The sequence below is a fragment of the Peromyscus eremicus genome, chromosome 3 (assembly GCF_949786415.1).
Source record: "Peromyscus eremicus chromosome 3, PerEre_H2_v1, whole genome shotgun sequence".
Taxonomy (NCBI): Eukaryota; Metazoa; Chordata; class Mammalia; order Rodentia; family Cricetidae; genus Peromyscus; species Peromyscus eremicus.
In genome coordinates, this window is record NC_081418.1 from 153196596 (window position 1) to 153224024 (window position 27429).

Sequence of the window (27429 nt, forward strand, 5' to 3'; positions counted from 1 at the left end):
TATCCTCTGTCATCAAGACTCCAGGTCTGGGATGTCAGTAAGACCGGGTTAGGTGAGGGTAGATAGGGTTTTCGTGAGCAGGCCCGTAAACCAGACTAGCTGAGCCTGTGAGCTCTGGATTGGACTGCAAGACCCTGCTTCCAAAACAATAAGGTGGAGGTCAACTGAAGGTTCTCTACCTTGGGGACAGACACACGCCTCCATGTCACAGACATGAATAGAAGAATCCATCTTCACACCTGTCTGTATCTGTGTTTATTGTGAAGCTTCTATCGTGGGAACATGTCCCAGTCTCTAAAATGCCAGACCTTTGGGTTTGTTCCAAATCTTTTCTATTACAAAAACATTTATGTTTTGAAACAATATTGATTCTTTATTTTTTTAAACGAGTCAATGATTTTTATTTAAAAAGAGCAAAGAGCAAAGACTCTTCTTGAACAGTCATGCTTCAGTGTGCTAATCCCTTTCCAGCATGCATATTCTCCACGGTCCTCTTTAGTCCTTCATTTACCATTTGAACCATGGGAGAAACTCCAAAATGACCAGAGAGGTTTGAGAAAGTATTAAGAAAATTACACTTATGGATAGGGCTCCTCTGGTTGAGAAAAGAAATTTATAATGTAGAATTCTTTGTTTAATTATAGTCTATAATTTGGATGATGTCAGAGGGCTGAAAAATGAAGCTTGCCACAAATTTAAAGCCAGCCTGGGTGACATACTGAGTTTCAGACTGGCCTGAGTTAAATAGTATGACCTCTATGTCAGTAAAGAAAACAAAATCCTTAGACCAATTCATAACATTTGATAACTGCATCCAAAGGTTTAACCCAAACTATCACTGCTCCGCTGTGTTCCACTCCTGCTTTGTCTTTGTAAGGATGTCACTGATGGGCAGTTGTTGGTTGTTTTTTACTCTTTTTTTGGGGGGGGGCACCACCCAACTCCCAAATAAATCACACACACACACAGAGACTTATACTTAATTATGAATGCCTGACCTTAGCTTGGCTTGGTTTCTTGCCAGCTTTCCTTAACTTAAATTATCCCATCTACCTTTTGCCCCTGGGCTTTTCCTGTTCTCTTACTTCAGTAAATCTTACTCTTACTCCGTTGCTGGTTGTGTATCTGGGTGGCTGGCTCCTGAAGTCCTCCTCCTCTGGCTGCTAGATCTTCGGTCCTGCTTCACAGAGTTCTCCTTCTATTTATAGTCTCTGCCTGCCAGCCCCACCCATCCTTTCTCCTGCCTTGCTATTGGCCAGTTCTTTATTAGACCATCATGTGTTTTACAGAGACACAGTAACATAGCTTCACAGAATTAAACAAATGCAACATAAACAAAAGTAACACACCTTAAAATAATATCCTACTACAATGGGTGGTTGCTAACACCTGTGGATTTCTCCCCACAGCTTTCAGATGTGTGGGTTATTTCTATGGGAGGGTTGGGGTCAAGTTCTGCTTTACATTACAAAATGACAATATGAAACAAGGCAAGGGAATGGTGGCTTGTGCAACAGAGCATCAGGTAAGCTGGGGAGGCTACTGACACCGTCAGTGTCAGAGCCAAGCTTTCTGCACGGGGTTTAATATGGTTGACATCGACTGAACTGATAGTGTGTTCATGTTACAAGACAGAAGCAGAAGGAAACGATAAAGAGGGCATGCCACCCTGCTGGGAAGGTTTCCCAAAAACCACATTGTTGAATGACTTTTCCTGGAGAGATAAGAATGAACATCTCATCGTTCAAACAGAGCAGAAACAACACAGCAAAGAAATGATTCTCCAATTCCAGTTTGGAGAAGCAGTGAATTTTCTGGGGCTACTTACTGGAGGCTGGTAATTAAAGGTGCCTGCCTGGCTGCAAAGCCCACCCCAGCAAAAGTGCTCAGAAAGGCTGCCCGCTTCCATGGATAACTGCATCCAAAGGTTTAACCCAAACCTGCAGGTGCTCCATGGACACCTCCTGTCCTGACAATTCCTTACTGCTGTGAATACAACTGTGCAGATGGGCTCACAGGGTGTGTGTGGGGGGGGGATAAGTGCTGAGGGGTATCTAGTTAGATACCTGCAAAGGGCAGAGGCCTGCGGAGAGAACTATACCAGAGATATGTAGGCCTAGACACACCAGCCTGGAATAGGAACACAGTGTGGTGCACCACACCACATATTCTCAAAACATAAATAATGAATGAAGGGGAGGCAGGTCCTTCATTTTATCAAGAGCGTAAAGAGATGGTTTGTTTTCTGTTGGTGTTTTTGCCAGGAAGGTAAAGAAGAACAGCAGTGTCTCCTCTGGGGACTCATTAGAAAAGGTGTGTCTGGATAAACTGATGTTAAATGTAGCCCTTTCTGAAGGTCAGTGAATGGACTAGATTGCATTTTATATGGACTTTGAGACTTGGGAATAAAATTAAATCTAAATTTAAATGGCTCTTACTGGATTTCAAAAAACAGAATTCACCAAGTGGCTATCCCACCGGAACTAGCATTATAATATTATTGGATTTTCAAGTCATTTTTTAAAAAAAATTTCAAGACATTTAAATGTATTTGAAGTACATCTCTCACTGTGTATCCAGAAAATAATCTCTGAATTTTCTCTAAAGCAACTTGCTTTTTGTACTGTTATTTCCTCAAAAATTTGCTTGTAGCAAAATGACAAATGGTAAGTCATGTTAGTTCAATAACTGACAAATAAAATGGACATATAAACCAACCACAATTTCAAAACTCATGGAGTGCAAAATAAAATGAAAAACAAAACAAAACAAAACTAGGGAATCATACCCCCCCTTCTTTGCAGGTGAGCCTGGATCCTATTTTGAAATCAAACTCCCACTGTATATTTATGGCACAAAGCACAGTTGTGAGAACAGGTATTTGCCAGTCAATATAAAATGGCAGTAATGTGTTTCAATCTCACAAAGTAGGTATACTTATTTTGTGCCCTGTTACTCTTAGATTTAAAAGATTCATTTTGAGTGTGTCTATGTGTAGGCATGTACATATGAGTGCATTATTTTTAGAGGCCAGAAGAGTGTGTTAGATCTCTTGGAGTTGGAGTTATAGGTCATTATGAGCCACCCAATATGGCTATTGGGATCTCAACTCAAGTCTTCTTGTAAGGCCTCTCCAGCCCCTCTCAGATTTCTGTCTGATTCCAGCCTTTGGCCTCAGGTGAAGATTTAGCAGTCCACACCTCTAAGCAGGCAAGTCTTTCTACACTGGACCTATTACTTGTGGAGCTTTGTACATTACCATTTTAGATCTTCAATGGATAAAGGATTTGCTGAACCAAAATTTGATTCATGGGGCTTGGTGTTTTAAAGTCACTTCCAGATGTCTGTACTGTCATTAGGCAGTGTTTGTGCACAAATGCTAACATTCTTTGGAAAAATTTTGGATGATGTGACAATAAAGCCAAGCTTTAAAGTTACTGTGTCATCTAGATCTTCTACTGCTAAGTTAAGTGTACACAGATAACGGGTTAAATCCCAGTACATGTCCTTTCAATTTCTAGAAGGGGAATTGTGGGAGACAGCTGAGATGGGACAGGGCATCTTGATCAGTGTTTTCAAGACTTCCTTCCAACCAAATCCTTAGTGCGCACATACTCAAAGCACAGGCATATCACCATTTCCTCCCCTTTCTCTCTCTCCACATGTACTACATCTATAGGAAAAATGCTAATATATATTTTTATCAATGACATATCACAGATATGTGTGAAAATATATGAAAGAAAAATAAATTCCTGAAGGTTTCTATTTAACCGGCCTTCATTGGGAAGCTTGGAAGATGGGTCAGTGGGTAAAGTGTTTACTGTTCAAGCAGGATGACATGAAGTCAGATCTCTACCACTCGGGCACACGCAATGACATGTGTCTGTAACACCGTTGCTGGGAGGGCAGATCCTTGGAGCTCTCTGGCCAGCCAACCTATCTCTAGGTTTAGTGAGAGCTCATCTCAAAAAATTAAGGGGCATTATTGAGGTTTAAATAACAATTCTTTATTCTTTGGGAATTTCACATCATGTACCCCAATCCCTTTCACCTCCCAATCCCTCTATATCCTCCCCTGACCCCTGCAGAATCCCCCCAAAATCAATTAAAAACAAACAAAAGACCACCTTGGCCCTCCGTCTTTCCAAAACCTCTTCATTCATCCCAGTGGCATTGGGTGTCGGACAGTGTACCCTTTGCCCAGTCAGCCCCACCCAGGGAATGTTCATTGCAATGAGTCATTGGTCTCATTCAAGGCCTCTGGCACACACACCATCATCACTGGACCCTCACCAAAACTCTTCCCGGATATCCTGCTATTGCCCTGAGTCATGGTGATCTTCTAGTTATCGGTCCAGGGGACCAATCCCTCACACACTCCAGCAGGTCATAGATGGAGTAGATGTTAGGTTGTAACAACCCAAGGCCCAGGAAGCAGGTCTGGGTGGTAGCTGAGCTGGATGGTCTAGGACATTGGGACCACCCACCTCAAGCAAGAGGCAGAGACAGCTCTCCCACATCCATGGTGAGGGGTGGGGCCAGCTCTCCCATGGGGGGTGTGGCCAACTATTCTGCTGCAGTGACCAGCAAAGGGCAGGGCCAGCTATCCAGTGAGTGTCAGGGCTGGCTCAGCATGGCCCTCCCTTAGCAATTTCAACATGCATAGTTCCTATGATCCCCTAGAGCAACACAGGCCATGGACATCATCACAGACCCAGCTGCAGCAGGACCACGGACTCAGACATGGTCCTCAGCAGCAGCTTGGGCCTGGACATCACCATGGTCCTGGTGGCAACACAGGCCACCCAGATCAGTATGTCCTTAGTGGCAGCAACATGGTTCAAGTGACTGTCAAGACTTTGGGCATCTACGCAGCCCCTGGCGGTAACAGGAGCCACAGACAGAGCTCAGACCCCAGCTGCTGCTGGGCCATGACACACAGTGTTTTGAAGTTGAGTTTTCCCCATTGTGACGGTGAGTCTGCTTGGGAGGCAGCTGAGTCTGTTTGGGAGGCAGCTCAGAATGAAGATCAGGATTCAATGGAGACAACAAAGACCCAACTCCTCCTCCCTTGCTTTGAGTTTCAGGCTGTAAAGTCGCAATCTTCGGCAAGTATATGTTTGGCAATTATGAGGTGAAGTGATTAACAGGCTGAGTTCAACTAGAATCCCCGGAAGAGAGCATGCTGTATGTTGATCCCAAGTCACCAGGTCCACTGTCTCCACCAGGTTTAATTTTACATTTCCCAGTAATTATATTTTTAGTTGTCTAGACAATTATTCTTAAAGTTCTAAGACTGTCATCTTACTTTGATGAGGAAACAAAGAATTACTTGTAAGAGTTAAAACAACACAAACAGCCAACCAGGGTACTGGAACTTGTGTTGACCCACTATGTGTCTCATGAGTTGGGTTGTCTCTCATTCCTTTTTGACAGAACTGGTTAAATGTCAGATGCTGGTGCCCCTGAGTGTCAGTAACAAAAGTCAGAAACAAGTCGTCCCTCCTACTCTTCCTACAGTGAACAGAGGAGAAGTGGTTTTAATCACAGTTTCCTTTTTCCCAAAGAGCCCCTCCTGTCTCCAGAGCCAGAGCAGAATCTTCTCAGAGCGCCTCAGCCCCCAGGTGCAAAGCTGGGTGACTGTCTGTGTCTTCCTCCTTATTCAGAGGCACAGCTGTTGACAATTAAATTAATTATCCTTTGTCAACAGCATTCTGAGGCTCCGAGGCTGTCCCCAGGTGCTGCGGGCTGCGGCACACTTGGCACAGCACTACTCCAGTGTCTCAATCAAAGACTGCCGTAGCTAGAGTTTTCCTGCCTGGCCCACAGTCAGGGCAAATCTCTCTCACCCGCCAGTCCCACAGCCGCTCAGACCCAACCAAGTAAACACAGAGACTTATATTGGTTACAAACTGTATGGCCGTGGCAGGCTTCTGCTAACTGTTCTTACATCTTAAATTAATCCATTTCTATAAATCTATACCTTGCCATGTGGCTCGTGGCTTACCGGCGTCTTCACATGCTGCTAGTCATGGCGGCGGCTGGCAGTGTCTCCCTCCACCTTCCTGTTCTCTCAATTAATAGAAATGGGCTAAATATAAGAGTAAGAGGTAGACAATGATAGGCCTGAGCTAACGGCCAAGCAGTTTAAATAATGTAAAAGTCTGTGTGTTTATTTTATAAGTGGACTCCAGGACTGGCCGGACTTGGTGGGAGCTGGAGAGAAATTCTCCAGCTACAGACCGCTGCCTTTATGACTGAGAATACTGCTACTTTCCTATCTCAGGTATGAAAAGTATCCTAGTATTATTTCTATTCATCAGAATTATACAGCTTAAGCAGAAATCATCTTCCTGACCATCCATAGCTATAAGTGTGCCCAGAAAGTGTAAAACACTACCAATGGACTGTGGAAAGAGTCCCACAGCTGTTCTTTTTAGGGAGGAATTGTGACAGCCCATGAGAGAATTACAGATAGAAACAAACAGATTCAGAGTCAGTGACCCCCACAGTCTTTGCCAAGTGGGACTCCCCATCAGAGAATTAGTCATCTGACAGGTCAACTTGTTGAATATCAGTTGTCATCTGCTGTATATTCTTAATGGTCCTGGGCACTGGCAGCCCAAAGAAAAATCCGTCTACACACCAATGTTTCTTGAAGCATCGTTTACAACAAGAAGCAATGGGGATGAATTTAGTGATCCCATAAATGAATGGAAATAAATGATGAAGGATTTGGTCCAGTGGTGTTTGAGCTATTTATGAACTCTGCACTGCCACACACTTGGTACAAAATTACAACAAAAACACAATATCACTAAGAGCAAAAGGACATGAGACCAAGATATAAAGGATGATGCACTGACTTCAACATGTTTCTTCCAAATCTTTGATATGCTTATAAATTTGTTGGTTTTAGTCAACAGTTTAGACTTTCACACTGAGAGTCTGTGCAAAGATTACTGGATAAAACCTCAAAGAAACCAGAATTTATTTTAAAAAATGTTTCTGTTTAAATAAAAAACTGGTTCAGAAAATATCCCTTGGGCTCTTTGTCCTGTTACCAGTTTGCCTAACATTTTAAAGTTTTAGGTAAGTGTATAATGTGTAATTTATTCTTCTGCAAGTAGCTGTAATTTTTCTCTTATTCATCCTTTTTAAAAGGAGGGAAACTCAACTTCCTAAAAAAAAGCCCTGGCTCCCATTATGGGAGAAGGCAAGTGATAAACTTTTTAAGCTCCCCCCACCTTTTAAACTTCTAATTTTTGTTTGTTTGTTTGAGACAGAGGCTCTAGTAGCCCAGGCTGGTCTTGAACTGACTGTGTAGCCAAGGATGACCTTGAACTCCTGAGCTTCCTGCTTGCCCCCCAAGGGCTGAGATCACAGGCATTTGCCCCCATGTTCGTTTATGCAGTACTGGGGGTGAAATGCAGGGCTTTATACATCCAGGCTGGCTCAAAAGCTGACAACCCTTGCAAGCTGCACTCCGCAGGGCCATCCAGGGAGCTGGCACTTAATTTATACAGAGATGAAAAGCCAATGGAGACTTGAGGACAGCCTCACATTTGCAGCCTTGCTGGGCAATGCAGAAGCCGTCTGCAGCTCTCCAAACTTGTTGAAACTGAACTCAATCCAATTCTTGAGCTGTCATTCAGAGCAGCTTAGGGAAACAGGGTGCTGCAAGGTTATGACCCCTAAATGTTCCTGTGTGGGTGTGGACATGTGCTAACCTCATCCAGACCCCTCCATCCTAGGGGACACTCCCAGTACAGGAGGACGGTGGAAGCATTGTCCTGGAGGCTCAGGCTTACCGATGTAACTGGAAAGGAATCTACTGAGGACCCCACAGTTGAGGGTTTACTTAGCTCTTGCAAGGACCAAGGGCTATACTTTTCAGAACACACTTCACAGGAGTAGCAGCACACAGACCACATTTTGACCACTGGTGGAAAAAATGATAGTGCAGATGTACTCAGAGGAGACAGCCTCTTGACAAAGCACCAATTACTCAGAGGCGGAAGAAACATCCTGACAATGCAATCCTCAAACACAAGGAAAACCTGAGACGGGGCCTGTTTTGGATCTAGGAAGCCTCTGCCCACAGGAGGGGTAACTAGAGATACCTGAAGCCTATGTAGACCCTTGTTTTCTGTGTTTTTACCACAAATCTTTGAGGAAAAGGGTTTAGGGAAGCCGGTTAGGGGACTGCTCATCAGCCAAAGTCAAAGGCCTTTCTGGCTGTGTGTTTATTTCCAGAGCAAACAAAGTTGAGTCATCACAAATGCAGATAGCTGAAGAGAGCGGAAGCCAAGAAAAGTCAACACTTACTGAACATTCTTAGGATTCCTTCTAGTTTCTCCAAAGGATTGTGGTGACTCTGTCACTATAGCAACCATGGAACAGAACAGCCCACACAATTTAGCCAACTTGGGATTCAAAGGTGATGCCTTATGGCACACCTTGGCATGAAGTGGGACAATTTTCTGAAAATGTGCAGGTCTACCCGAGTCCAGAGAGTGCACAGATAACATGATCTGTGTAGCTCGGTAGTTAGACTGTCTTCACTCCACTCCCACATTGGTAGTGCCTCTGTGAACCTTCAGACCCAGCGGTGCACATGAGAAAGTACCTCGTCAAGTGAGGAATATCTTCTTAGATACTCTAGACTGTGGTGTGGCTTCTTCTCACCCGGGAGATGCTAAACCTGTATCAGACGTTGGTACCCAACATTCTGAGCATTTTTAAACATTCAGTATATTAGCATTAAGCCCATCCACAACCCCAGACAGCTACTCTCTCTATTGTCCACTTCCAGAACCTTCTCACTACCCCACAGGTTTTGTACTCATTAAGTAGTTCCCCATCCTCTTTCTCCACCACCAACTCCTGGAAAGCTGGGCTGTGCTCTCTAGCTCTTTGGATTTTTCTACTGAGATAAAGTACCACCCCCACCCCCGACACATACTACTTGTTCTTTTGTGTCTCGCTTATGTTAGTTCACTCATGTTGACGTGTCTGAATCTCATTTTTTATAGCTCAGTAAGATGACATTGATTAGAAGCACATATTTAAAAAATCCATTTATCTGTTGATGGGTACTATCTTGAATAAATAAATATGAAGACTGGAAATGTGTTTCAATTGTTATAAAAATGTACAGTTGAGCTATTCAGGGACTTTTCTAATGTCACTTCTAGACAGAGACTGGGATTAGGTCTTGGAGAATTCACTGTGCTGCTTAGTTGTGGGTCATTTTCACACTGTGTGAAGATGTATTGCTGTGGTTAGTGTAATAAAATCTGAACAGCCAACAGTTGGAAAGAGGTTAGGCGGGACTTCCATGGACAGGATTCTGGGAAAAGAAGGGCAGGGTCATTAGCTAGACAGAGAGGAAACAGGAAGTGCAAGATAAAGAGAGGTAACACCATATAATAGAATGCAATTAATATAAATGAGTTAATATAAGTTATAAGAGGTAGATGAGACACGTCTAAGCTGAAGGTCAAGCTTTCAGAATTAATAAGAAGTCTCCATGTAGTTATTTTGGGTAGGTTGTGGAGAAGAAAGTCTGTCTACAAGTTGTGATTGTCTACTCAATTATATTAAAACTCAGAGGGGTTAGTGAAGCATACCACTGGGTGTATATGTGATGATGCTTCCAAAGACAGGGAAGACTTTGGCCTGATGGATGAACTCATTTCTTAATGGATTTATAATGAAAGTACCATCAGAGGCAGTGAATTGCAGGAGGTGGGTTCTTAGGGCTGTCACCCTGGCTATTTCCCTTTCTGCTCTCTATCTTCTAAGAAGTGAAGTGACTTCTCTGTGACATGCCCAGTGGTCTGTTCAAGAGCAGAGAGACCATGGCTGAGCCACATTCTTCTTCCCTTGAGTTGTCTCTGTTAGATGCTTTGGTCTGAGGGACACAGAAGCAATGTACTCATGTGCATGGTAATCCTGGAGCAAGAATCATTGTTACACTCACATGTGTAGGGAAATCATGGCAGATGAATAATCTTTGTGCTGTTTTTGCCTTTGCCAAGGTTTTATTTTTCATTTTTTCTCCCGTTAATTCAGCTCTGTGTCATGCACATGTTTAGGTGACAACATTAATGCTGATTCAAGCTGGGCAGAACCTTCCAACTCCTAAGACTGTGGCTATTTTATAAGTATCACTTATCCTGGGCTTTCAACATGAAGATCAAAATGGTTCTAGGGTAGGTTACCAGTTAACCAAATGCTTTGACCTCTCGTTCCTTTTATGTTGGTGCCAAATTAGCTTTCCTTGGGATGTCTAAGGTATACCCCAGACCTACAGGAACCAGGTACCACATTTAAAATGGAACAAACAGGACACAAGCTTTGTTTTCCCTCCAGGGCCAGGCTGAGGCCTCTGTAATATCTAGGCAGGAGGCTAGATATTACCCAGGGCTGCCTGAGCTCTGGTCTCGTCTGTGGAAGAAAACCTGCAGATACCGGCATTCTGCTGTCTTTAAACCATGCAATGTCTTTAACCAGCATGGTGAGAGCCCAGCCTTCTGGCCCCTTCACTCTTCCCACGCAGCACACTGTTATGCAATAGGGAGAAGTTGGATAGCCAGGATGAGCACAGGCAGCCAATGGTAACCATGGTGGAAAACAGATCCTGGTGAAATGGCAACTGAAGAACTTGGGAAACTGATGTATCACTTCAGGGGCTGAAAGAAAACAATACAATTAGTGTGGAGATAAGAAGATATATAAAAAAAATACACACTGCCACCAGGAAGTGTGACCATGACATTTTTAAATGTCTTTAACAAGGTGTCACGGTAAGGGATATGTGACATTTTCTTTCTCAGCTGTTGTATCTCAACATCTCACTGAGGAGAAACTACCGATGTTGTCAAGGGCTGAAGGAGGGTCCTTGCAGGCTATAAGGACACCCTACATCCAGAGTGGGCTCAGGACGAATAAGGATCAGTGGCCATCTTGGTTCACAGAAGGACTTATCACTCACTGTAAATGGGTCTCACAAGCTGTCAGAACTGTGTGAAATCTCTCCCAGAGATAAGCTCCCCCTGTTGATGCCCTTCCCTTCTCCCTCAGGAGATTCCTGGGAAATTCTCATTTTTCTGGAGTCCACTGTTTCAACAGTGTGATAGTTAGACTGAGAGACAAGAGTTTCTTCTTTAGAGTATCTGCATCTCCACCAGATCAATCACGGCTGAGCCACGTGCTGAGTGAAAACAGGTCTGCCAGCAAGACTGTGCACACTGTCATGCAGAAACGCTTTTTGCCAAGACCCTGGGGCAGAAATTGGATTTGCTTGTATTTGTCTCAATAATAGGCAACCTATTGAATTAGTAACATTGGAGGGGAGACCTGGATCTTTGCAGTATTTCGTAACGCTAAGACTCTCAGAGTAGCCGACTCCTTCGGGATGAGAATGTTTCTTGTAGGGGCTGGAGAGGTGGCTCACTGGGTTAAGTGCATACTGCTTTTGAAGAGAACCTGAGTTCAGTTCCAAGTTTGGTTCCCAGCACCCAGGCCAGTCTGCTCATGTCTAGAACTCCAGGCCCAGAGGATCTGACCTCTCTTCCGGCTTCTGAGGACAAACTTGCTCTCACATGCATATTACTTACCCCCTGCCTATAACTGAAGATAAAAAAATAAAGCTTAAAATTGTTTCTTCTAGTCTCTCTTTAAAATGTGGTGTTTGTATCCTTCTGGACGTGCCGTAAGGTAGGGCAGTGAGATAGAGATAATCTTACAGCCCACGTGGTGGGGCACCGGCACTAGGCTGAGACTCCACCCAAATTTGCTACCTACTACCTTAATGACTTTAGTTACTTCTGCTCTGGGAGCTAAAGTTTCCTTGGCTATACACTTGCCTACCTTGTGTTCTCAGGCATTATAATGAAAGCCTGAAACTGCACAAGGGCATGGCACTGGCTCACCTAGGACGGCTCAGGAACGGCAATAAGAACCACAGGAGCCATGGCTTTGCCTCTGAATGGACAGCAGACCCAGGACGGCTCAGGAACGGCAATAAGAACCACAGGAGCCATGGCTTTGCCTCTGAATGGACAGCAGACCCAGGAGCTGTCATTCACTGACAGATAAAATGAAGAAATAAAATTTTGCTCCTGGGAAGGCCTCAGAAATATTCTGAAGGTATACTGCTAGTCAGTCCTAGAGACACTAGCAGGTGGAGGTGGAGAGAAGACAGTGAAAGGTAAGAGCCCTTGAACTTTTCAAAACAGAGCAGATTGTAACCAAACCAAACCAAAGCTACTGACTAACTCAGGAACAAGTCTGTAGCCATCACAGTCAGGAACAGCACCCGAGGAAGACTGTCAACGCCTCAATACCTTTGCTCAAGTCAGGCCATGAATATGCCATAAGATGAATCACAACACTCCTTTTTAAAAAACTCAGACAATCACCCACCTCACTTGGCTCCTGTCTAGGACGGAACACTCTCTCCAGGGGCTGTGCAGGGTCCATACTCAGTTGGCTTTGGCTACAAACAGCAGAATCTTCACACTGGGATTTCAGATTGCAGCCTTTGCATTTCAGCCACAGAACTAAGGACCAAGGCAAGTGGAGGAAGCAGGTCCCGGGGCAAACAAGGGCCCAGATCTCTGGGGACAGGTATGACATGAGTGGGAGCCGATGTTGGATTCAGTGGCCCCTCATGTTTAAACACCATGGAGAATTTAGCATTGGCTTGGCTGTTGGCCACTAGTTAACATGAGTGATTTACATTTTGAGATCATTGTCTCCAATTCTATAAAAAGTACCCAAGGAGTGAGTTTTGAATGGTGAGTCTATAGCCATCTCATTTTACAGGACGGTCAAGGGGGTGCTGCAGGAGAAAGGGAGCTGTGTCTGTAAAAGAGCAGGTGTCCTTCAGAAAAAGAGGAGGTGACTGGAGAGGGCTAGAGAGAGACAATCTGGAAGGGACTGGACAGCCCAGCAACCAGAGACAACCTCTGGTACATATGAGGGACTGAAGGGAACATAAGCTGTGGGGGACAGGAAGACTGTCTGGTCCAATGCATAGGCTAAGATTGGGCTAAGCATGCCGTGTTTCTGATCTTAAACCAAGGGATGGTCCAAAGCCAAATAAAGAACACAGATACAGGAGACTCACTGGTTGCAGGTGTGAATTTGTCCTCCACTTTTAGGGTAATTCACTTAAAAGCAAAACCACCTGCCTGGCTTACATACTTCTCTGTTGCCGTGGTAAGAAACCATGACCAAGACAACTTACAAAGAACTGTTTATTTGAGCTTACAGTTCCAGAGGGCTAGCGTCCCTGACGGTCATGGTAGGGAGCACGGCAGCAGGCAGGCATGGTGTGGAAGCAGTACTTGAGAACCCACATCCTGAGACAGAGCCATGAGGCAGAAAGAGCTACCTGGGTCTGGTGTGGGCTTTAGGAACCTCAATGCTAGTGATGCAACCCCTCCAACAGGGTCCCAGCTCCTGATCCTTCCCAAACAACTCCACTAGATTCAAACACTGGGGCCTCTGGGGGCCATTCTCCTTGACACCACCTCAATGCCTTTGCTGGACTCAGTAACTCAGGTGTTTATCTAAGGAAACAAAGATGAATCAACCCCAAAGGTGAATGCCTAAACAATGCTGAGTCCTTAGGAGCTGGATGACAGAAGACGGCATTCCTACTCTTCAATATCATTAAAAATGTTCCAGTACAGAGCCCTGCAGGCCCCTAGGACAGAGGAGTTTCTGGTATGTAACTAATGACACATTGCTCACACAGAATGAATCATGCTGGTTTACATGTAGAGTAAACTCTAGATTTCAGTGGCATATCGCTACTTACCAACAAGGATCAAATGAAGATCTGTGGTAAATTATTTCTCACCCTTAGAAAGTACCTGATTTAACAAGAAGACAAAACCTGATAGATCCGGAAGCCACAGAAATGTCTGAGAGTGAGAGAGTACAGGAATGTCACAAGGTGTTGGGGTGCACAACTTTAATCTCACCACTCAGGAGGCAGAGGCAGGTGGATCTTTGTGAGTTGGAGGCCAGCATATTCTACATAGCAAGCTCTGGAAGATGGCCAGCTAGAGTTCTATGTCACCAGATCCTGTCTTTTAAAAACACAAAGAGATGAGAAAAAGAACAATCCATTTTCTGAGGTATTCCAAACATCTTATTACATCAGGAGATTGAGGCAGGAGGATTAACGTAAGTTTGAGGCCAGCTTTGGCCATAAAGTGAGACCCTCGAAAACTTTATTCTAATTATTATGGTATTGTTTTTCTATAGAGAAAGCAAGTTTGCAATGTGACTTACTTCACATGCTGAGATGTTTTTTATTTTCTTCCGCCTTCGATTTCTTTTTCTTGGTCTCTAAAAATAAAAAGGGCAGGAGTTCAGGTCGATGCCCACCTGTTGACTTTTCACAGAAAAGCCAATTTTAGCATGCGCTAACAGCATCACAGTTCTCTTTAATTTGAAGAAATCTGTGGTTTGAAGGCAGTGCTTATGGAGACTTGAAGCAAGTAGCTTAGTAACTACTTGAGAAAAGTAGTTTTCAATTATTATGAAGTCCAAGCTATCAGTGAGTAATTTAAAAGGGAACATCCTCAAAACATAGTCAAAACTGAGAGAAGAATCTAACTGTGGAAGGTGTGTGCGTGTGTGTGCGTGTGTGTGTGTGTGCACAACGTATTTCCAGCACTGCAGACTGAACGCACTTATGTGCTCTGCACTGAGCTGCATCTCCAGTCTCTTTTTACTTATAAGTTTTTGGAGATGGCACTGAGTTGCCTCCAGGCAGCCCAGGCAGGCTTTGAACTCGTAAGCCCCCTGATCAGCCTCATGAGTAACGTTTTTAAAGCAGAGATTATAGAACAACACGCTGCTTATAGTATTTCCCCAGTGATTTCTACACTTACGTGTGCTCGATGAGACAGTGACGGGGGGGGGGGGGTGGAGATGCAGGGAAATGTGTGGATGGAGGAGGACACCCTGTCATCTATCTGCCATCTTAGTCAAGGGTGAGGTGACGTGTGCTCTTCACTCTCAGGCACCTGTGGGGCTTGGTTTCTGCTCTCACTGATGCTCAAGGCTCTTGTATAAAATGGCAGACTTTGCATATAACCCACACCTTCTGTACAGCCACACCTTAACCTGTCTGCAGTACTTGTAACATACCATAAACAGTCCTGTGTGGCACTGTACTGTTCTTTAAGGAATAATGATAATGTATAAGGTTAGCATTGTATTTCTGAATATTTTATTCTGTGGTTGGTTAAATTTGATGTTGGTTAAGTCTGTGGGTGAACCTTGAACCTGGGAGAGATGATGGTATTTGAGTGAAACTGAAGGTCATATTGTATAAACACAGTGTTTACATATGAACCAGTGTATCAAACTGAAGAAGGGTGGACTGCACGACACCCAGCACAGATTACTTCTGTGTCAGAGATGAGATCACATATTATACCTGCAAAGTGAAAAATAAGAAAGCAAATGTTCTAAGTGTAGGCTGGTGTGGTGATGCATGCTTCAATCTCACCACAGGGGCAGAGATGAGACCCCCAGAGACCAGAGTTAATGTCTCACTGGCTACATAGTAATTCCAGGCTTGCCTGGGTTACACAGTAAGATTTACTCTCAAAAACCAACACCAACCAACCAGATGGAACATTCTAGAACAACAGCAAACTACTGTGGGAACAACAGGGAAAACTCCCCAGGCATACCTGACAATTCAGAATTACCAGGTTTTGCTAGGGTTTGATTACAAACAACCACCCCAGGTCTCAGCTGTGAGGATGTGATAGGCAGGGAAGCCCACCATGGTGCAGAAATATCATCAGCAGTGATTTTCTCAGCCACTGACAATTTCCTGAACTCAGTGAATCAGGATTCTATTTGGCACAGGACAGTGTATACTTCCTGAACATTTCTGGGGCTGGGTTATAACTGGGGCTCTAAGGGGCTTGCCACAGGCAGTAGCGTAGATCTAGAAAGAAGGAAGACATCACTGTCCATCCTCCAGAACACTCTGTGGGCATGAAATAGACCTTTTTCATGTATGTCCTTGCAGTCTGGATAGGCTGAGGACGAGGGCTTTGGACGCTGGAAATCCTTATCTCAAGAAACAAAGGGTTTCAGCTCCTCGGACACTCACTAGAAGCCCTGCCACTGTGTTTCCGTCTTGGAAGGTGATGGCAATTTCTTGGGCTAATTGAAGCTGAAATGTTTAGCCCCTTCTTAATTTAACTGGAGTGCTCTGAATTCCTGAAATTACATTTTTAATTGTATAAGGAAATGGATCATTAATGACGTAATTCTCCACACGTGGGGTTACACTCTCTCCTCACTAAAGAGTAGTTTATAGCATGTGTGCTGTGTTGAAATGTTTTGAGGTAAAAGATCCAGTCATTATGTGCTTGGTTGTTTTGTTAGGATTACAATACCAGAATGCTTATTTGGCTACTAAAGAAACATCAGTAAGGAGGGGCTCAGTGAGCTGCCCCCCATCATCTGGTTTTTTTTTTTTATTTTAAAAATGTTATTATAAAACCACAGTCCACATTCTGGAACTCAGAAGTGGTGTTACTCTCAGACATAGGGGTAGCATACAGTAGCTTTGTTTACATGTTCTTAGTTTGATAAGGGGCGTGAACAGACACCGGCACTCTGCAGTGTTTTCTCCAGTCATTTCCTGTCCCCTCTGACAGGAATCAGCCTTTCTGTTCCACAGGAAACGCCAGCTTTTCTGTTGTTTGAAACTTCCTTATTGAGATTCACAGATTTTTGTTCTATGGTGTCCACCCACCCGGGAACTAGGGTGATAGGCGTGTGCCACCATGCTTGGCTGTTCACACAGCACTAGAGGTCTGGATTCAGGTCCTCGTGTTTACACAGCAGGCACTTCACTCACTAAGCTATACACACACACACACACACACAGACACACACACACACACACACGAGACTAATATGCTTCCAGCCATGGAAATATGAATGCAGACATTCCAAATTCTTAATACAATAAATTTAGACCATATAAAACAAGCAACAACAAGCAGATGCTAGCCTGGACACAGAAGGAAATCCATATCAAACCTGCACTGAAAGCAGTTTCTTATGGGAAAATACCTTGATCCCAAGACAGATGCCAGATCTAATGACTTGTAACAAGTAACGAGAGTCCAGCTTAAGGAAAGTCCCCTAGGTGTGATCTTGGGGTATAGACCTTATGCTGATGAGACTTTCAACATCTTATTGTTGCATCAGGTTCTGGATTCATTTATTTTCTAACAGTTGGCTTTCAATGTGTGGCTCTGCAACCTGCAGAAACGATGATAAACTGTTATTGCCACAACATTGATGCTGTAGATGGCAGCAGCCGTACAGTGCACAATCAAAATGAATTCTCACTGCAGACTGCAACATGGATCACGGCTGATGGGTCAATTGCCTTGAGCAGTATGCGATGCAAAGACTGTCCAGTAACCAACTCTGTCGATGTACCCAATCCCTGACAAGAGGCAACTGAAGGAGGAAGGGCTAGCTGCGGCAGCAGCGTGAGGTGGCTGGTTGTGGTCGAGTATCAGCAGGTAGGAAGCAGGGAGCAGACAGGAAGAGGCCAGCTTGTCAGGACTTTAAGGTCCACCCAGTGATCTCACTTCCTCCAGGGAGGCTCCACCCACCTAAGCTTGCTATGGGGGACAGTCCAAACCACATCAGGAGCAAACCCTGGCTACCTGTCGCCCTTGTCAGGACTTTCTCACTGTTAAGCCTAGGTGCAAGAGCACACTGAGAAAGCCGTCCACAGACTTCCGCCAACACTGGAAGAAGACAGCACTTCCAGTAGCGATTCTCAATCTTCCTAACGCTGAGACCCTTTAGTACAGCTCCTCATGCTGTGGTGACCCAACCATAGAACTATTTCATTGCTACTTCGTAACTGTCATTTTGCTAGTTATGAATTGTAATGTAAATCTCTGGTATGCAGGATATCTGACATGCGACCCCCAAGAGCTCTTGACCCACAGGTTGAGAACCACTATGCTGGAGGACCATCGGCAGGATGCTACAAACACACCTGCTGGTGAGTGGCCTCCTCCTCATTCAGTGACTCTGTGCTCAGCAAACTTCAGACCCGCACAGCATTCCTCCCAGGATGCCTCGTGGCTTCCTTCTGCTTCCTTTTTTCATTGCAAACCATTTCTGGGAGAGATGGCTCAGTGCTTAAGAGCACGTGGTGCCTTGGCAGAGGGCCTGAATTTGTTTCTCAGCAACCATATCAGGAGCCTCACAACTGCCCGTGACTCTAGTTCCAGGGGATCAGACATCCTCTCCTGGCCTCCACAGATACACACACTGCATGCACTTACTCAGACACACAAATAAAAAAAAAAATAAAAAATTTCTGAAAACACTCAAGAGCATAGAAAATATCAGTAAATATTCTAGCTGTGATGAAAATCTTCATCACCAAACTGAGTGAATTAGTAAATACCCAGGCATTAGTGAGGCATACTTTAGCTGTCTGTGAGGGCAGTCCCTGAGAGGACAAGTTGGGGAACAAGACCTACCCTACAGGTGGGCGTCACCATCCCACCCTTGGGGTCTCAGACAGAACAAAAAAAAGAGGAAGCCAGCTGGGACTAGCATTGTCCTTTCTGTGCTCTGACCCTCTCAGCTGTGAGGAAACAGCTAAGGCTTCCACCACCACTGCCAAGCTGCTCCTGCCTCCATAGTCACTGCCAAACAAACCCTCCCTGAAGTCACTCTTGTCACACCAACAAGGAAAGTCCTGAACACACCAGCCACACCATCACTCCCCACCCAGACTCAATGCTTCCCACCTTTGCATCATTTCTGTGGCTCCATCCCTCAACTGCTGGTTAGCACATAAAGACTTCAGTGTGATTTTCCTAAGAACAGCCCAGGTAAGTACAGGCAACCAACACACAGGAAGAGAACAACACTTAATACCTAAAACTCCTGTCCTATATTCAAATCTGTCTCTTAAAAGATTTCATTTGTGCCTGTGTGTGTGCATGTGTGTGCACACATGCTCATGTGTGTGCATGTGTGTATGCATGCTTTGTGTGTGTGTGTGTGTGTGTGTGTGTGTGTGCGCGTGCACTCACATGGTGCATGTGTAGGCCACAGGTCAGCCTCAGCTGTCTTCCTTCAGACATTGTCTACTTTTTTGAAGCCAGGTCTCTCGTAGCCCTGAGCTTGCCAGGTTGACTGGGCAGCTGAACCATGAGCCCCAGGACTCCTGTCCCCACTTCTCCAGAGGGGAAGTAAAACCACCCTCACTGTAGGCCAGGCTTTAAAAAGTGGGTTCTGGGGTACAGAACTCAGGTCCTCACACTTCACTGAGCTATCTGCCCAGTGTTTGTCGTCACATTTAAAAAGATGAATTTAAGTACAGAAAGGTTCACAAATCATGACTGCACAGCCTGAGGACAGCTAACGTATACACGTAAACACTACTCAGGCCAGGAAAGGGAACCTCTCCTTATTCCACATGTAGCTTCTGGGGATGTCCCCATGCCTCTTCTTTCTGTCACATATGACTTCTCCAATTTTTGACACCATGGTTAAGTTTCTGAGTTTTCTAGGTATGGCCTCACCCAATATATGATCTTTGTCTGAGGCCTTTGGCTCGGTAGGGTGCTGACAGTGTATACTGATGCTACTGCCATTGTTCATTCCATGTTATTCCTTATGTCAAAGCTTATTCTTCTACTTGATGGATGATGAACTGGACGCCTCCAGTGCTAGGGTCTTATAAATCAAGATCCACTTACCATTATGGTATGTGTTGTAACAAACATGTTTGTTCATTATATAGTTACTAAGAAGAGCATTATGGAGTCATGAGGTAATAGGATACAAGGATTTTCTTTCTCCTTGACTTCTTACACTTTGGCGTCTAGCACAGTACTGAACAAGAGTCACAATAATGAGAATTCTCGCCTCGCTCTAGACTTGGAGGAATTTGCTGTAGGATTTTAGAAAATCATTTGTCAAAATGAGGAAATCTTTTTTAGTCCAATTTTTAATATTTTTACTCTCATGGATAGGTATTGAATTTTATAAAGTGCACATTTTATATAGATCACTAGCTATAATTTTCTCTTAACATTTTTAGGTTACAAGTGGTTAAGTATTATTATTATGATTTTACTGTACAGATCTGAGTGTTTTCAGTGTGTATGCACCACGTGCATGTCTGGTGTCCTGGGAGGACAGAAGAGGACAACAAGTACCCTGGGCTGGAGTCACAGACGGTTGTCAACAGCCACGTGGGTCCTGGGGCCGACCTCGGGTCCTCCGCAAGAGCAGCTAGTGCTCTTAACTGCTGTCTCCCCTGTCACGTGATTAAGTTTTAGAGGTCAAAACATTTTAAAAATAAACCCAACATGCCTGTGGTAGTTATTCCAGATAACCTGCACACCAGAGAACGCCTCATTGGCAAACACATGATGTATGTGCCTTATTATGTCATAGCTGCGACACATTGTCTGTTAGTCTAGGCTAAGTTGTATCATGCATCCTTAGTTAACATCTAAGGTTAGTTGCTTCTGCCTCAACTTACTGGAGAGACAAAAAACTTGAATTTGTATTAAAGGGTTAGAAACCCTCAGAGTACCATAAGACACAAATCATCCTGGAATGTGGAACTTGTCCGTCTGTTTTCTTACTTAGGGTGTGCACACATCTGAACTTTTCAGAGGAAAATCCTGAAATAGTGATGAGCTAGTCATCATCTGTCAGCTTCTGTCACGTACAGTTACAGGGAATAAGGGAAACGGGACTCTCCTGCAGTGCTTCTGGGAGACAGTCAAACTCTCTCTAGAGCATTGTGGGAAATGAAAGCGAGGCTCTATGTGCTGCAGAGCTGAGCAAGCACACTCGGGGACAGTGCAGGACCGAAAGCATTTGACCAGGCCTCTCGGAGCAGCCTTTGTGCCTGCGTAGATAAACATACACACACACACACACACACACACACACACACACACACACACCACGCACACGCACACGTCTGCTGTGGTATATACAGAATGCTCATCTACATTGCTGTAGAACAAGACAATATGAGAATAGAAAATAATATCAAAACGGAGTGATACAGTAATGAGATCAGATCTCCATATAACACTAGAGTTAATTCTTTATGTTGTATGATTATTTCCCAAAGAGCAGACATGCCTAGTGCAATGCCCCTTCTGGAAGCTAAAAGCAAAGCAGCCATCATGTACTGGTCTACAGATCCTTATATGTGCAGTTAATGTTCAAAAGTAAGGACCAGAGTGGTGTGGTCCAACATCAGCTCAAGACTAGAACAGTGGAGAAAGACTTTCCGACTGCGGATGTGGTAAAGTCATCCTGACAGAATGCTAGCACCTGTTAGCTGTGAGCGGTTAGCGCAGGGGTGATGTTTATACTCTATTAGATATTTTCACATCTTCAAAAATGTGGTTAGCATTAATCAGGCATGGGGTACGTAGACGTTTCTTTAAGTTACCTTACTCTTCAGTCTCTAAGCTCCTGTACTGTATTTAAGAACAACTAAAGGCAAATTCACTGTTCTCTCTCCTGAACTGCCTCTTTTGCAACCCGGCAAGTGTCTGTCACAGCAGGATAAAGAGCAGCGCTGGGCAACCTCAAGGCAGTCAGTCGGCTTGTTTGTCTGCTTTCTCTTTGCTGGTTACTGTGTGCTCACGGCAGCAAGCTGCCCACAGCAGAAAAGACCCAAAGAAACTACCCGAGGATGAGCATGTGAGGCACCTTCCCCTCGAAGAATTTGTCATACATTTTTTCAAGGATATGAACCTGTGACTCAGGAATTTCTTTTTCTAGTTATTTAGAACATGTCTGTTGGTGATTGCCTTTTGCATAGAAACCAGAAGAAAGTCCTGGTAATTCTGATGCACGCTTACCTGTGCATATTCATAGTTTCATGCATAGTTGTATAATAATGAGCGGAGGCCCTAAAGGTGTCAAGGTATGCATCTCTTTTTGAATTGTTGTTATAGGATGTGCACACACAGAGAAATATTTTCTGAATCACAACAGAAAGCTGCTTTAGCTAAAGTTGAAACTAAATTTATTTGAAAACTAGGTTATTGAGGGTAATTCATTGGAGAAAACCATAACAAGATGTATTCCTTGAGACTCTCAGGTAAAAATTAAAAAGTCATCCATCTGTCTCTCTGACAGAGGATCTGTTGCTTAAGGGAAACATTGACAATCCAGATTCATATCTTATCTCATAGCTGAGGAAAAACATGTGTACATACAACTAGAATGAAGTTTTATGAAAATGGATTATTGTTAAATTAATAATATCTACTGAGTGTTATCAATTATTATAACCTATCATTCCATTTCTTTTTTTTTTTTTTTTTTTTTTTTTTTTTTTTTTTTTTTTTTTTTTTAATTTTTATTTTGCAATACAATTCAGTTCTACATATCAGCCACAGATTCCCTTGTTCTCCCCCCTCCCGCCTCCCTCACCTTCCCCCCCCCAGCCCGCCCCCATTCCAATCTCCTCCAGGGCAAAGCCTTCCCCACAGACTGAGATCAACCTGGTGGACTCAGTCCAGGTAGGTCCAGTCCCCTCCTCCCAGGCTGAGCCAAGGAACCCTGCATAGGCCCCAGGTTTCAACCAGCCGACTCATGCAATGAGCACAGGACCCGGTGCCACTGCCTGGATGCCTCCCAAACAGATCAGGCCAATCAACTGTCTCACCCACTCAGAAGGCCCGATCCAGTTGGTGACCCCCCAGCCCTTGGTTCACACTCCATGTGTCTCCGTTCGTTCGGCTATTTGTCTCTGTGCTTAATCCGACCATGGTCTCAACAATTCTCGCTCATATAAACCCTCCTCATTCTCGCCAATTGGACTCCCAGAGATCCACCTGGGGCCTAGTCATGGATCTCTGCATCCAGATCCCTCAGTAGTTGGATGAGGTTTTTAGCACGACAATTAGGGTGTTTGGCCATCCCATCACCAGAGTAGGTCAGTTCGGACTGTCTCTCGACCATTGACAGCAGTCTGCTGTGGGGGTATCCCTGTGGATTTCTGTGGGCCTCTCCAGCACTTTGTTTCTTCCTATTCTCATGTGGTCTTCATTTACCATGGTCTCCTATTCCTTGTTCTCCCTCTCTGTTGTTGATCCATCTGGGATCTCCCACTCACCCAAGTTCTCTTTCCCTCGACCCTCGCCCTTCACTACCCCCACTCATGTCCAGGCTCTATCATTCCATTTCTAAGAGGTGCTAGTATGGTGGGCATTATTTCTCAAGAAGGCACCAGCAACTCCACTAACACTGTGGCTTCCAGTGTTTTGTGGGAAATTCTGTGGTTCCATGGAGGGGTCTTAAAGGTCAAAGGAGGAATGAATATCAAGGTTGTGAGCAGTGAGCATGGCCACCTCCCCTCACTGTGGACAGAGCTGCCTGTGTTTTGCACATTGGGATTCTGCCCAATGTTATTTTTAAATGCATCTTTCTGCCAAATGAGGCTATAAGCTACGGCATGCCCAGATTACAGCCACTGTGTGAAACCGTGTCTCAATGCTGGGATCTGGTTCCTTCTTGGTACAGTGTTCTAAATTTAGTTTTTCACAAGAATCTGGGGGCATCTGATGAGCCTCAAGTACTCTCCCAAAAGAAGTCACACAAACACAATTTTACAGCAAATATAGAAGGCTCATGGGGTCATGAAAATCTAATCAAAGTCTAGGTTAAAAATGTCAACTCAGCAGGGCATCGTGGTGCATGCCAGCACGCCAAGCATTCAGAAGGCTGAGGCAGGAGGCGATTCGGGACATCCAGGGTGCCCTATCTAGAAAATCCAAACAATAAAACAACCAAGACAACAGCAACCATCCAGTCTAAGATCCCATTTAGTACAGGATCCCTGATTGGATGAGAATAACAACTTGGGGTCACTGTTGGGCTGTGTTTGGAAGTGGTGGGTAATTTTTTTTTTTTTTTTGGCACAACATAACATGTAGGATCACTTTTCTATGCAAAATGTATTTTTCACCAACCTTCAAGAATTACAACAGGAGGCTGAAGCAGGAGAATTGTCATGAGTTCATAGACAGCCTAGGATACTGAAATTGGGGGATATAGGGTGAGATAGTTTCTCAAAAATAAATATACACTGCTGTGGGATGTTCTGTATGGCAAATGTGTTGCTAATTAGTCAATAAATAAAACACTGATTGGCCATTGGCTAGGCAGGAAGTGTAGGCGGGACAAGGAGGAGAATAAAGCTGGGAAGTGGAAGGCTGAGTCAGAGAGACAATGCCAGCCGCCACGTTGACAAACAGCATATGAAGATGCTGGTAAGCCACGAGCCACGTGGCAAGGTATAGATTTATAGAAATGGGTTAATTTAAGCTGTAAGAAAAGTTAGCAAGAAGCCTGCCACGGCCATACAGTTTGTAACCAGTATAAATCTCTGTGTTTACTTGGTCGGGTCTGAGCGGCTGTGGGACTGGCAGGTGAGAGAGATTTGTCCTGACTGTGGGCCAGGCAGGAAAACTCTAGCAACAAAACACCGTTCCCCAAACAAACAAGCCACATGCTGGCCATGTGGTTCTTTGATCGGTTGCTTCAATAGCAGTGATTTATGAAGAACTATGGAAGTCAGTCACTTCACCACAGCAGTGGCAAGTGAATAACCTACATTCCTGCTCTAAAAGCCTTTGTTATAATTTTGATGAAGGGTCCCCCAATGGCTTCATGTATTGAAGGCTTAGTCCCTGATGCAAACAGTGTTCAGAGGTGAGAATCTGAGGGAGCGGACTGGGAGGGATTCAAAATCTGAATAGATTGGAAAGATAGGACTGTGAAAAGTGGGGGCTGGATGGAGGGCAGAACTCCTCTGTGGTTGTATCTTACACTGGCCACTTCTAGACACCACTCCTTTTCGTTTCGTGGTTGTTGTGAGGTGAACAGTTTTTCCCACCATACCTCTGTCATGGTGAAAAGCCGGCAAAACCACACAGGCCTCCTAGCTCTACATGAACCAAAATAAATATATTCAGTGAACTATTTTTCTCAGGTAATTATCAGAGGCCAAGAGCTAACACAGTCTGGCACCTTGGTCTGAAGAACTTTTAATATTTAGCATGCCCACCTGCACACACACACACACACACACACACTTTCTGCCTCCTCCCTCTCCTCTCTCCCCACCCCTTCATCTCTTCCTCTTCCCTGGAATATGCATGCTTTTGGCTTACCTGGGGCTGATTTGGGCTTGGCTGGCTGAGACATCAGCTGTGTACCCATCCAGCTTTCAGAAATGTCTGAGTCATGTGATTCAATGAGAGAACAGTAGGGATGTGGAGAGGCGTAGGGACTGCGGCACCAAGGACTCTGATTGGGTAAAGTGGATGGCCAGATTTCCTTTTCTCTGTAATAAGACAAATACCAACTTGGAATCTAAAGGCATTTTATGCAGTTGCATTAGTATTGGAGGTGCAATTACAAAGAATGCCTATTTAAAAAACACAGTGTGGACTGGAGAGATGGCTCATCAGCACTGGCTGCTCTTCCAGAGGACCTGGCTTCAGTTTCCAGCACCCACATGGTAGCTCCAGTTCCCAGATGCCCTCTTCTAGCCTCTGAGGGTACTGTATGCACATGGTAAATACATACATATGGGCAAAACACCCATACACATGAAATTAAAAAATGAATCGTAACAGTATTTTAAAAAACAAAGAGTATATCTTTTCTGGATCTTGTAGGCTGAGCATTTATTGCATCACAGCATTTGCTTGAAGAGGAATGAAATCCTGCAACTCTGTCCTCAGCTAGCTTGAGGACAAAATTCTCAGGCATGTTTCTGTTTCCACTTGAGCCTGCTAAGCACATAGAGACAGTGTCACCTTTCCAGCCCTCAACAGTTGCCTTGCCTCAAATAGCACACAGTGCCAAGGAAAAGATAAGGGCCCCAGTGACCTCATGACTATCCACCAAAAATATCACCCTCCAAAGTCTGGACATAGGTGTCTGCCCTCTCTACAGTGCATACATTTTGTACGGGAGCCATGGCCAATTGATTGATGAACCACACATCTGCTTCCAGTCCTTCCCACATGCTCAGTTACTCATGGGGGAAGGACTCAATAAATAGGCAAAATGAAGTATCCTTTACCTCATGAGAGAAGGGTAGATGTGCTCTATCTGACATTGCGAGGACTCTTTCTTTATTGATTCTTGCTTTTCCATATTTATGGAGGATGTAGATGTTGCTGTCCACCCGAACACATGGCTTTTCATTGTTGGAATCACTACTGAACATCTCTCAAATTCAATATCAGTCTCTAACTTCTCCCATGCTTGCTTCCAGTGGATCGGAGTGTACCAGGCAATGGCCTAATAGAAATGAAAAGGTTCTCAATATAAAATATTATTGGAGTTATATGTATTCACTGCCATAGGCCTATTGCATTGTTATTTGGTTTTGGTTTCATGTTTTTCTTTGTGATAGGCTCTCACTCTGCAGTCTAGGTTGGTCTGGCACCTATGTTGCCCAGGCTATTCTAGAAGTCATGGTGATCCTCCTGCTGCAGCCTCCAGAGTACTGGGATTAAAGGTGTGAACTTTCACACCTTAGAATTTATTTCTAAAATAAATTTTATTGTGTTGTTAATTGCAGAATATGTATATATATAACACATATCTGTGACAAGACCTAGTGAAATTCACTTTAGAAAGTCCCAGATGCAATGCCATTTAAGTGCTTATATTCCATGTGCCATGCATTAGATCTCTAGACTAATTCATGCTATGCGTCTTCTTTGGGTATATACCAACAGACACACTTCTGGATCGCGTGTAAACTCTGTTGTGGTTTCTTTAGATAGCCCTTCCCTGAGCTCCCACTATAAAGAATGGATCTGCTCCCTCTCTGGATCTTAAATGCAAAACAAGGGCCTGGGAAAGTACCAGAAAGCGCTGCCTGCCGTTTTGTGGGCAGCCATCTTTGGTTTGCTCCCTGCAAACCTGAGAGTGTGTACTGTCATCACTAATGCGTTGAGTCTAGGGATTTTCAAAACAGGGCAAGATGTTGTCCATCAGGTACGTTGGAGTCGTGTAGGATTCATGGCTACAGCTTACCCTCACTCGGTGTCTGGTGGAACCTCAGGCCCATCTGCTTCATTCAGCATGTGGACAGGAATGAGATTTCCAGGAAAACCTTTCTTGCAATTGTAAAGGAAGGACTAGTTTCATTGAAGTAAGAACAGGAGTGATTTTTTTTTTTCAGAACTGTGTTTTTATTAGGGTCTCATGAGGACAAAGAATCTCCTCACCTTCTTCTTACCGTGGATTTCTGGCTGAAGAATGCTAATGCTTTATCACAGCTGGGTTATTCTAACCAGATGTAACCCAAGG

General features: G+C 44.3%; 1 protein-coding gene across 3 annotated transcripts in view; it reads right to left on the minus strand.

Moving 5' to 3' along the window:
• Positions 1-10433: 10433 nt before the first annotated feature.
• Positions 10434-27429, minus strand: part of Lmntd1 (lamin tail domain containing 1) — a 238888-nt gene continuing 221892 nt past the window's right edge. For 2 of the 3 annotated variants that reach the window (XM_059256353.1, XM_059256355.1), the window contains 4 exons: positions 26189-26409; positions 25269-25441; positions 14317-14373; positions 10434-10700 (listed from right to left, as the gene is read on the minus strand). In XM_059256353.1, coding sequence (XP_059112336.1) covers positions 14318-14373; positions 25269-25441; positions 26189-26409 — 450 coding nt within the window. In that variant the 3' untranslated portion in view covers positions 10434-10700; position 14317. Of the gene's footprint in view, positions 10701-13978; positions 14112-14316; positions 14374-25268; positions 25442-26188; positions 26410-27429 lie in introns of those variants that run through there. The other variant, XM_059256354.1, reaches the window with a different exon arrangement.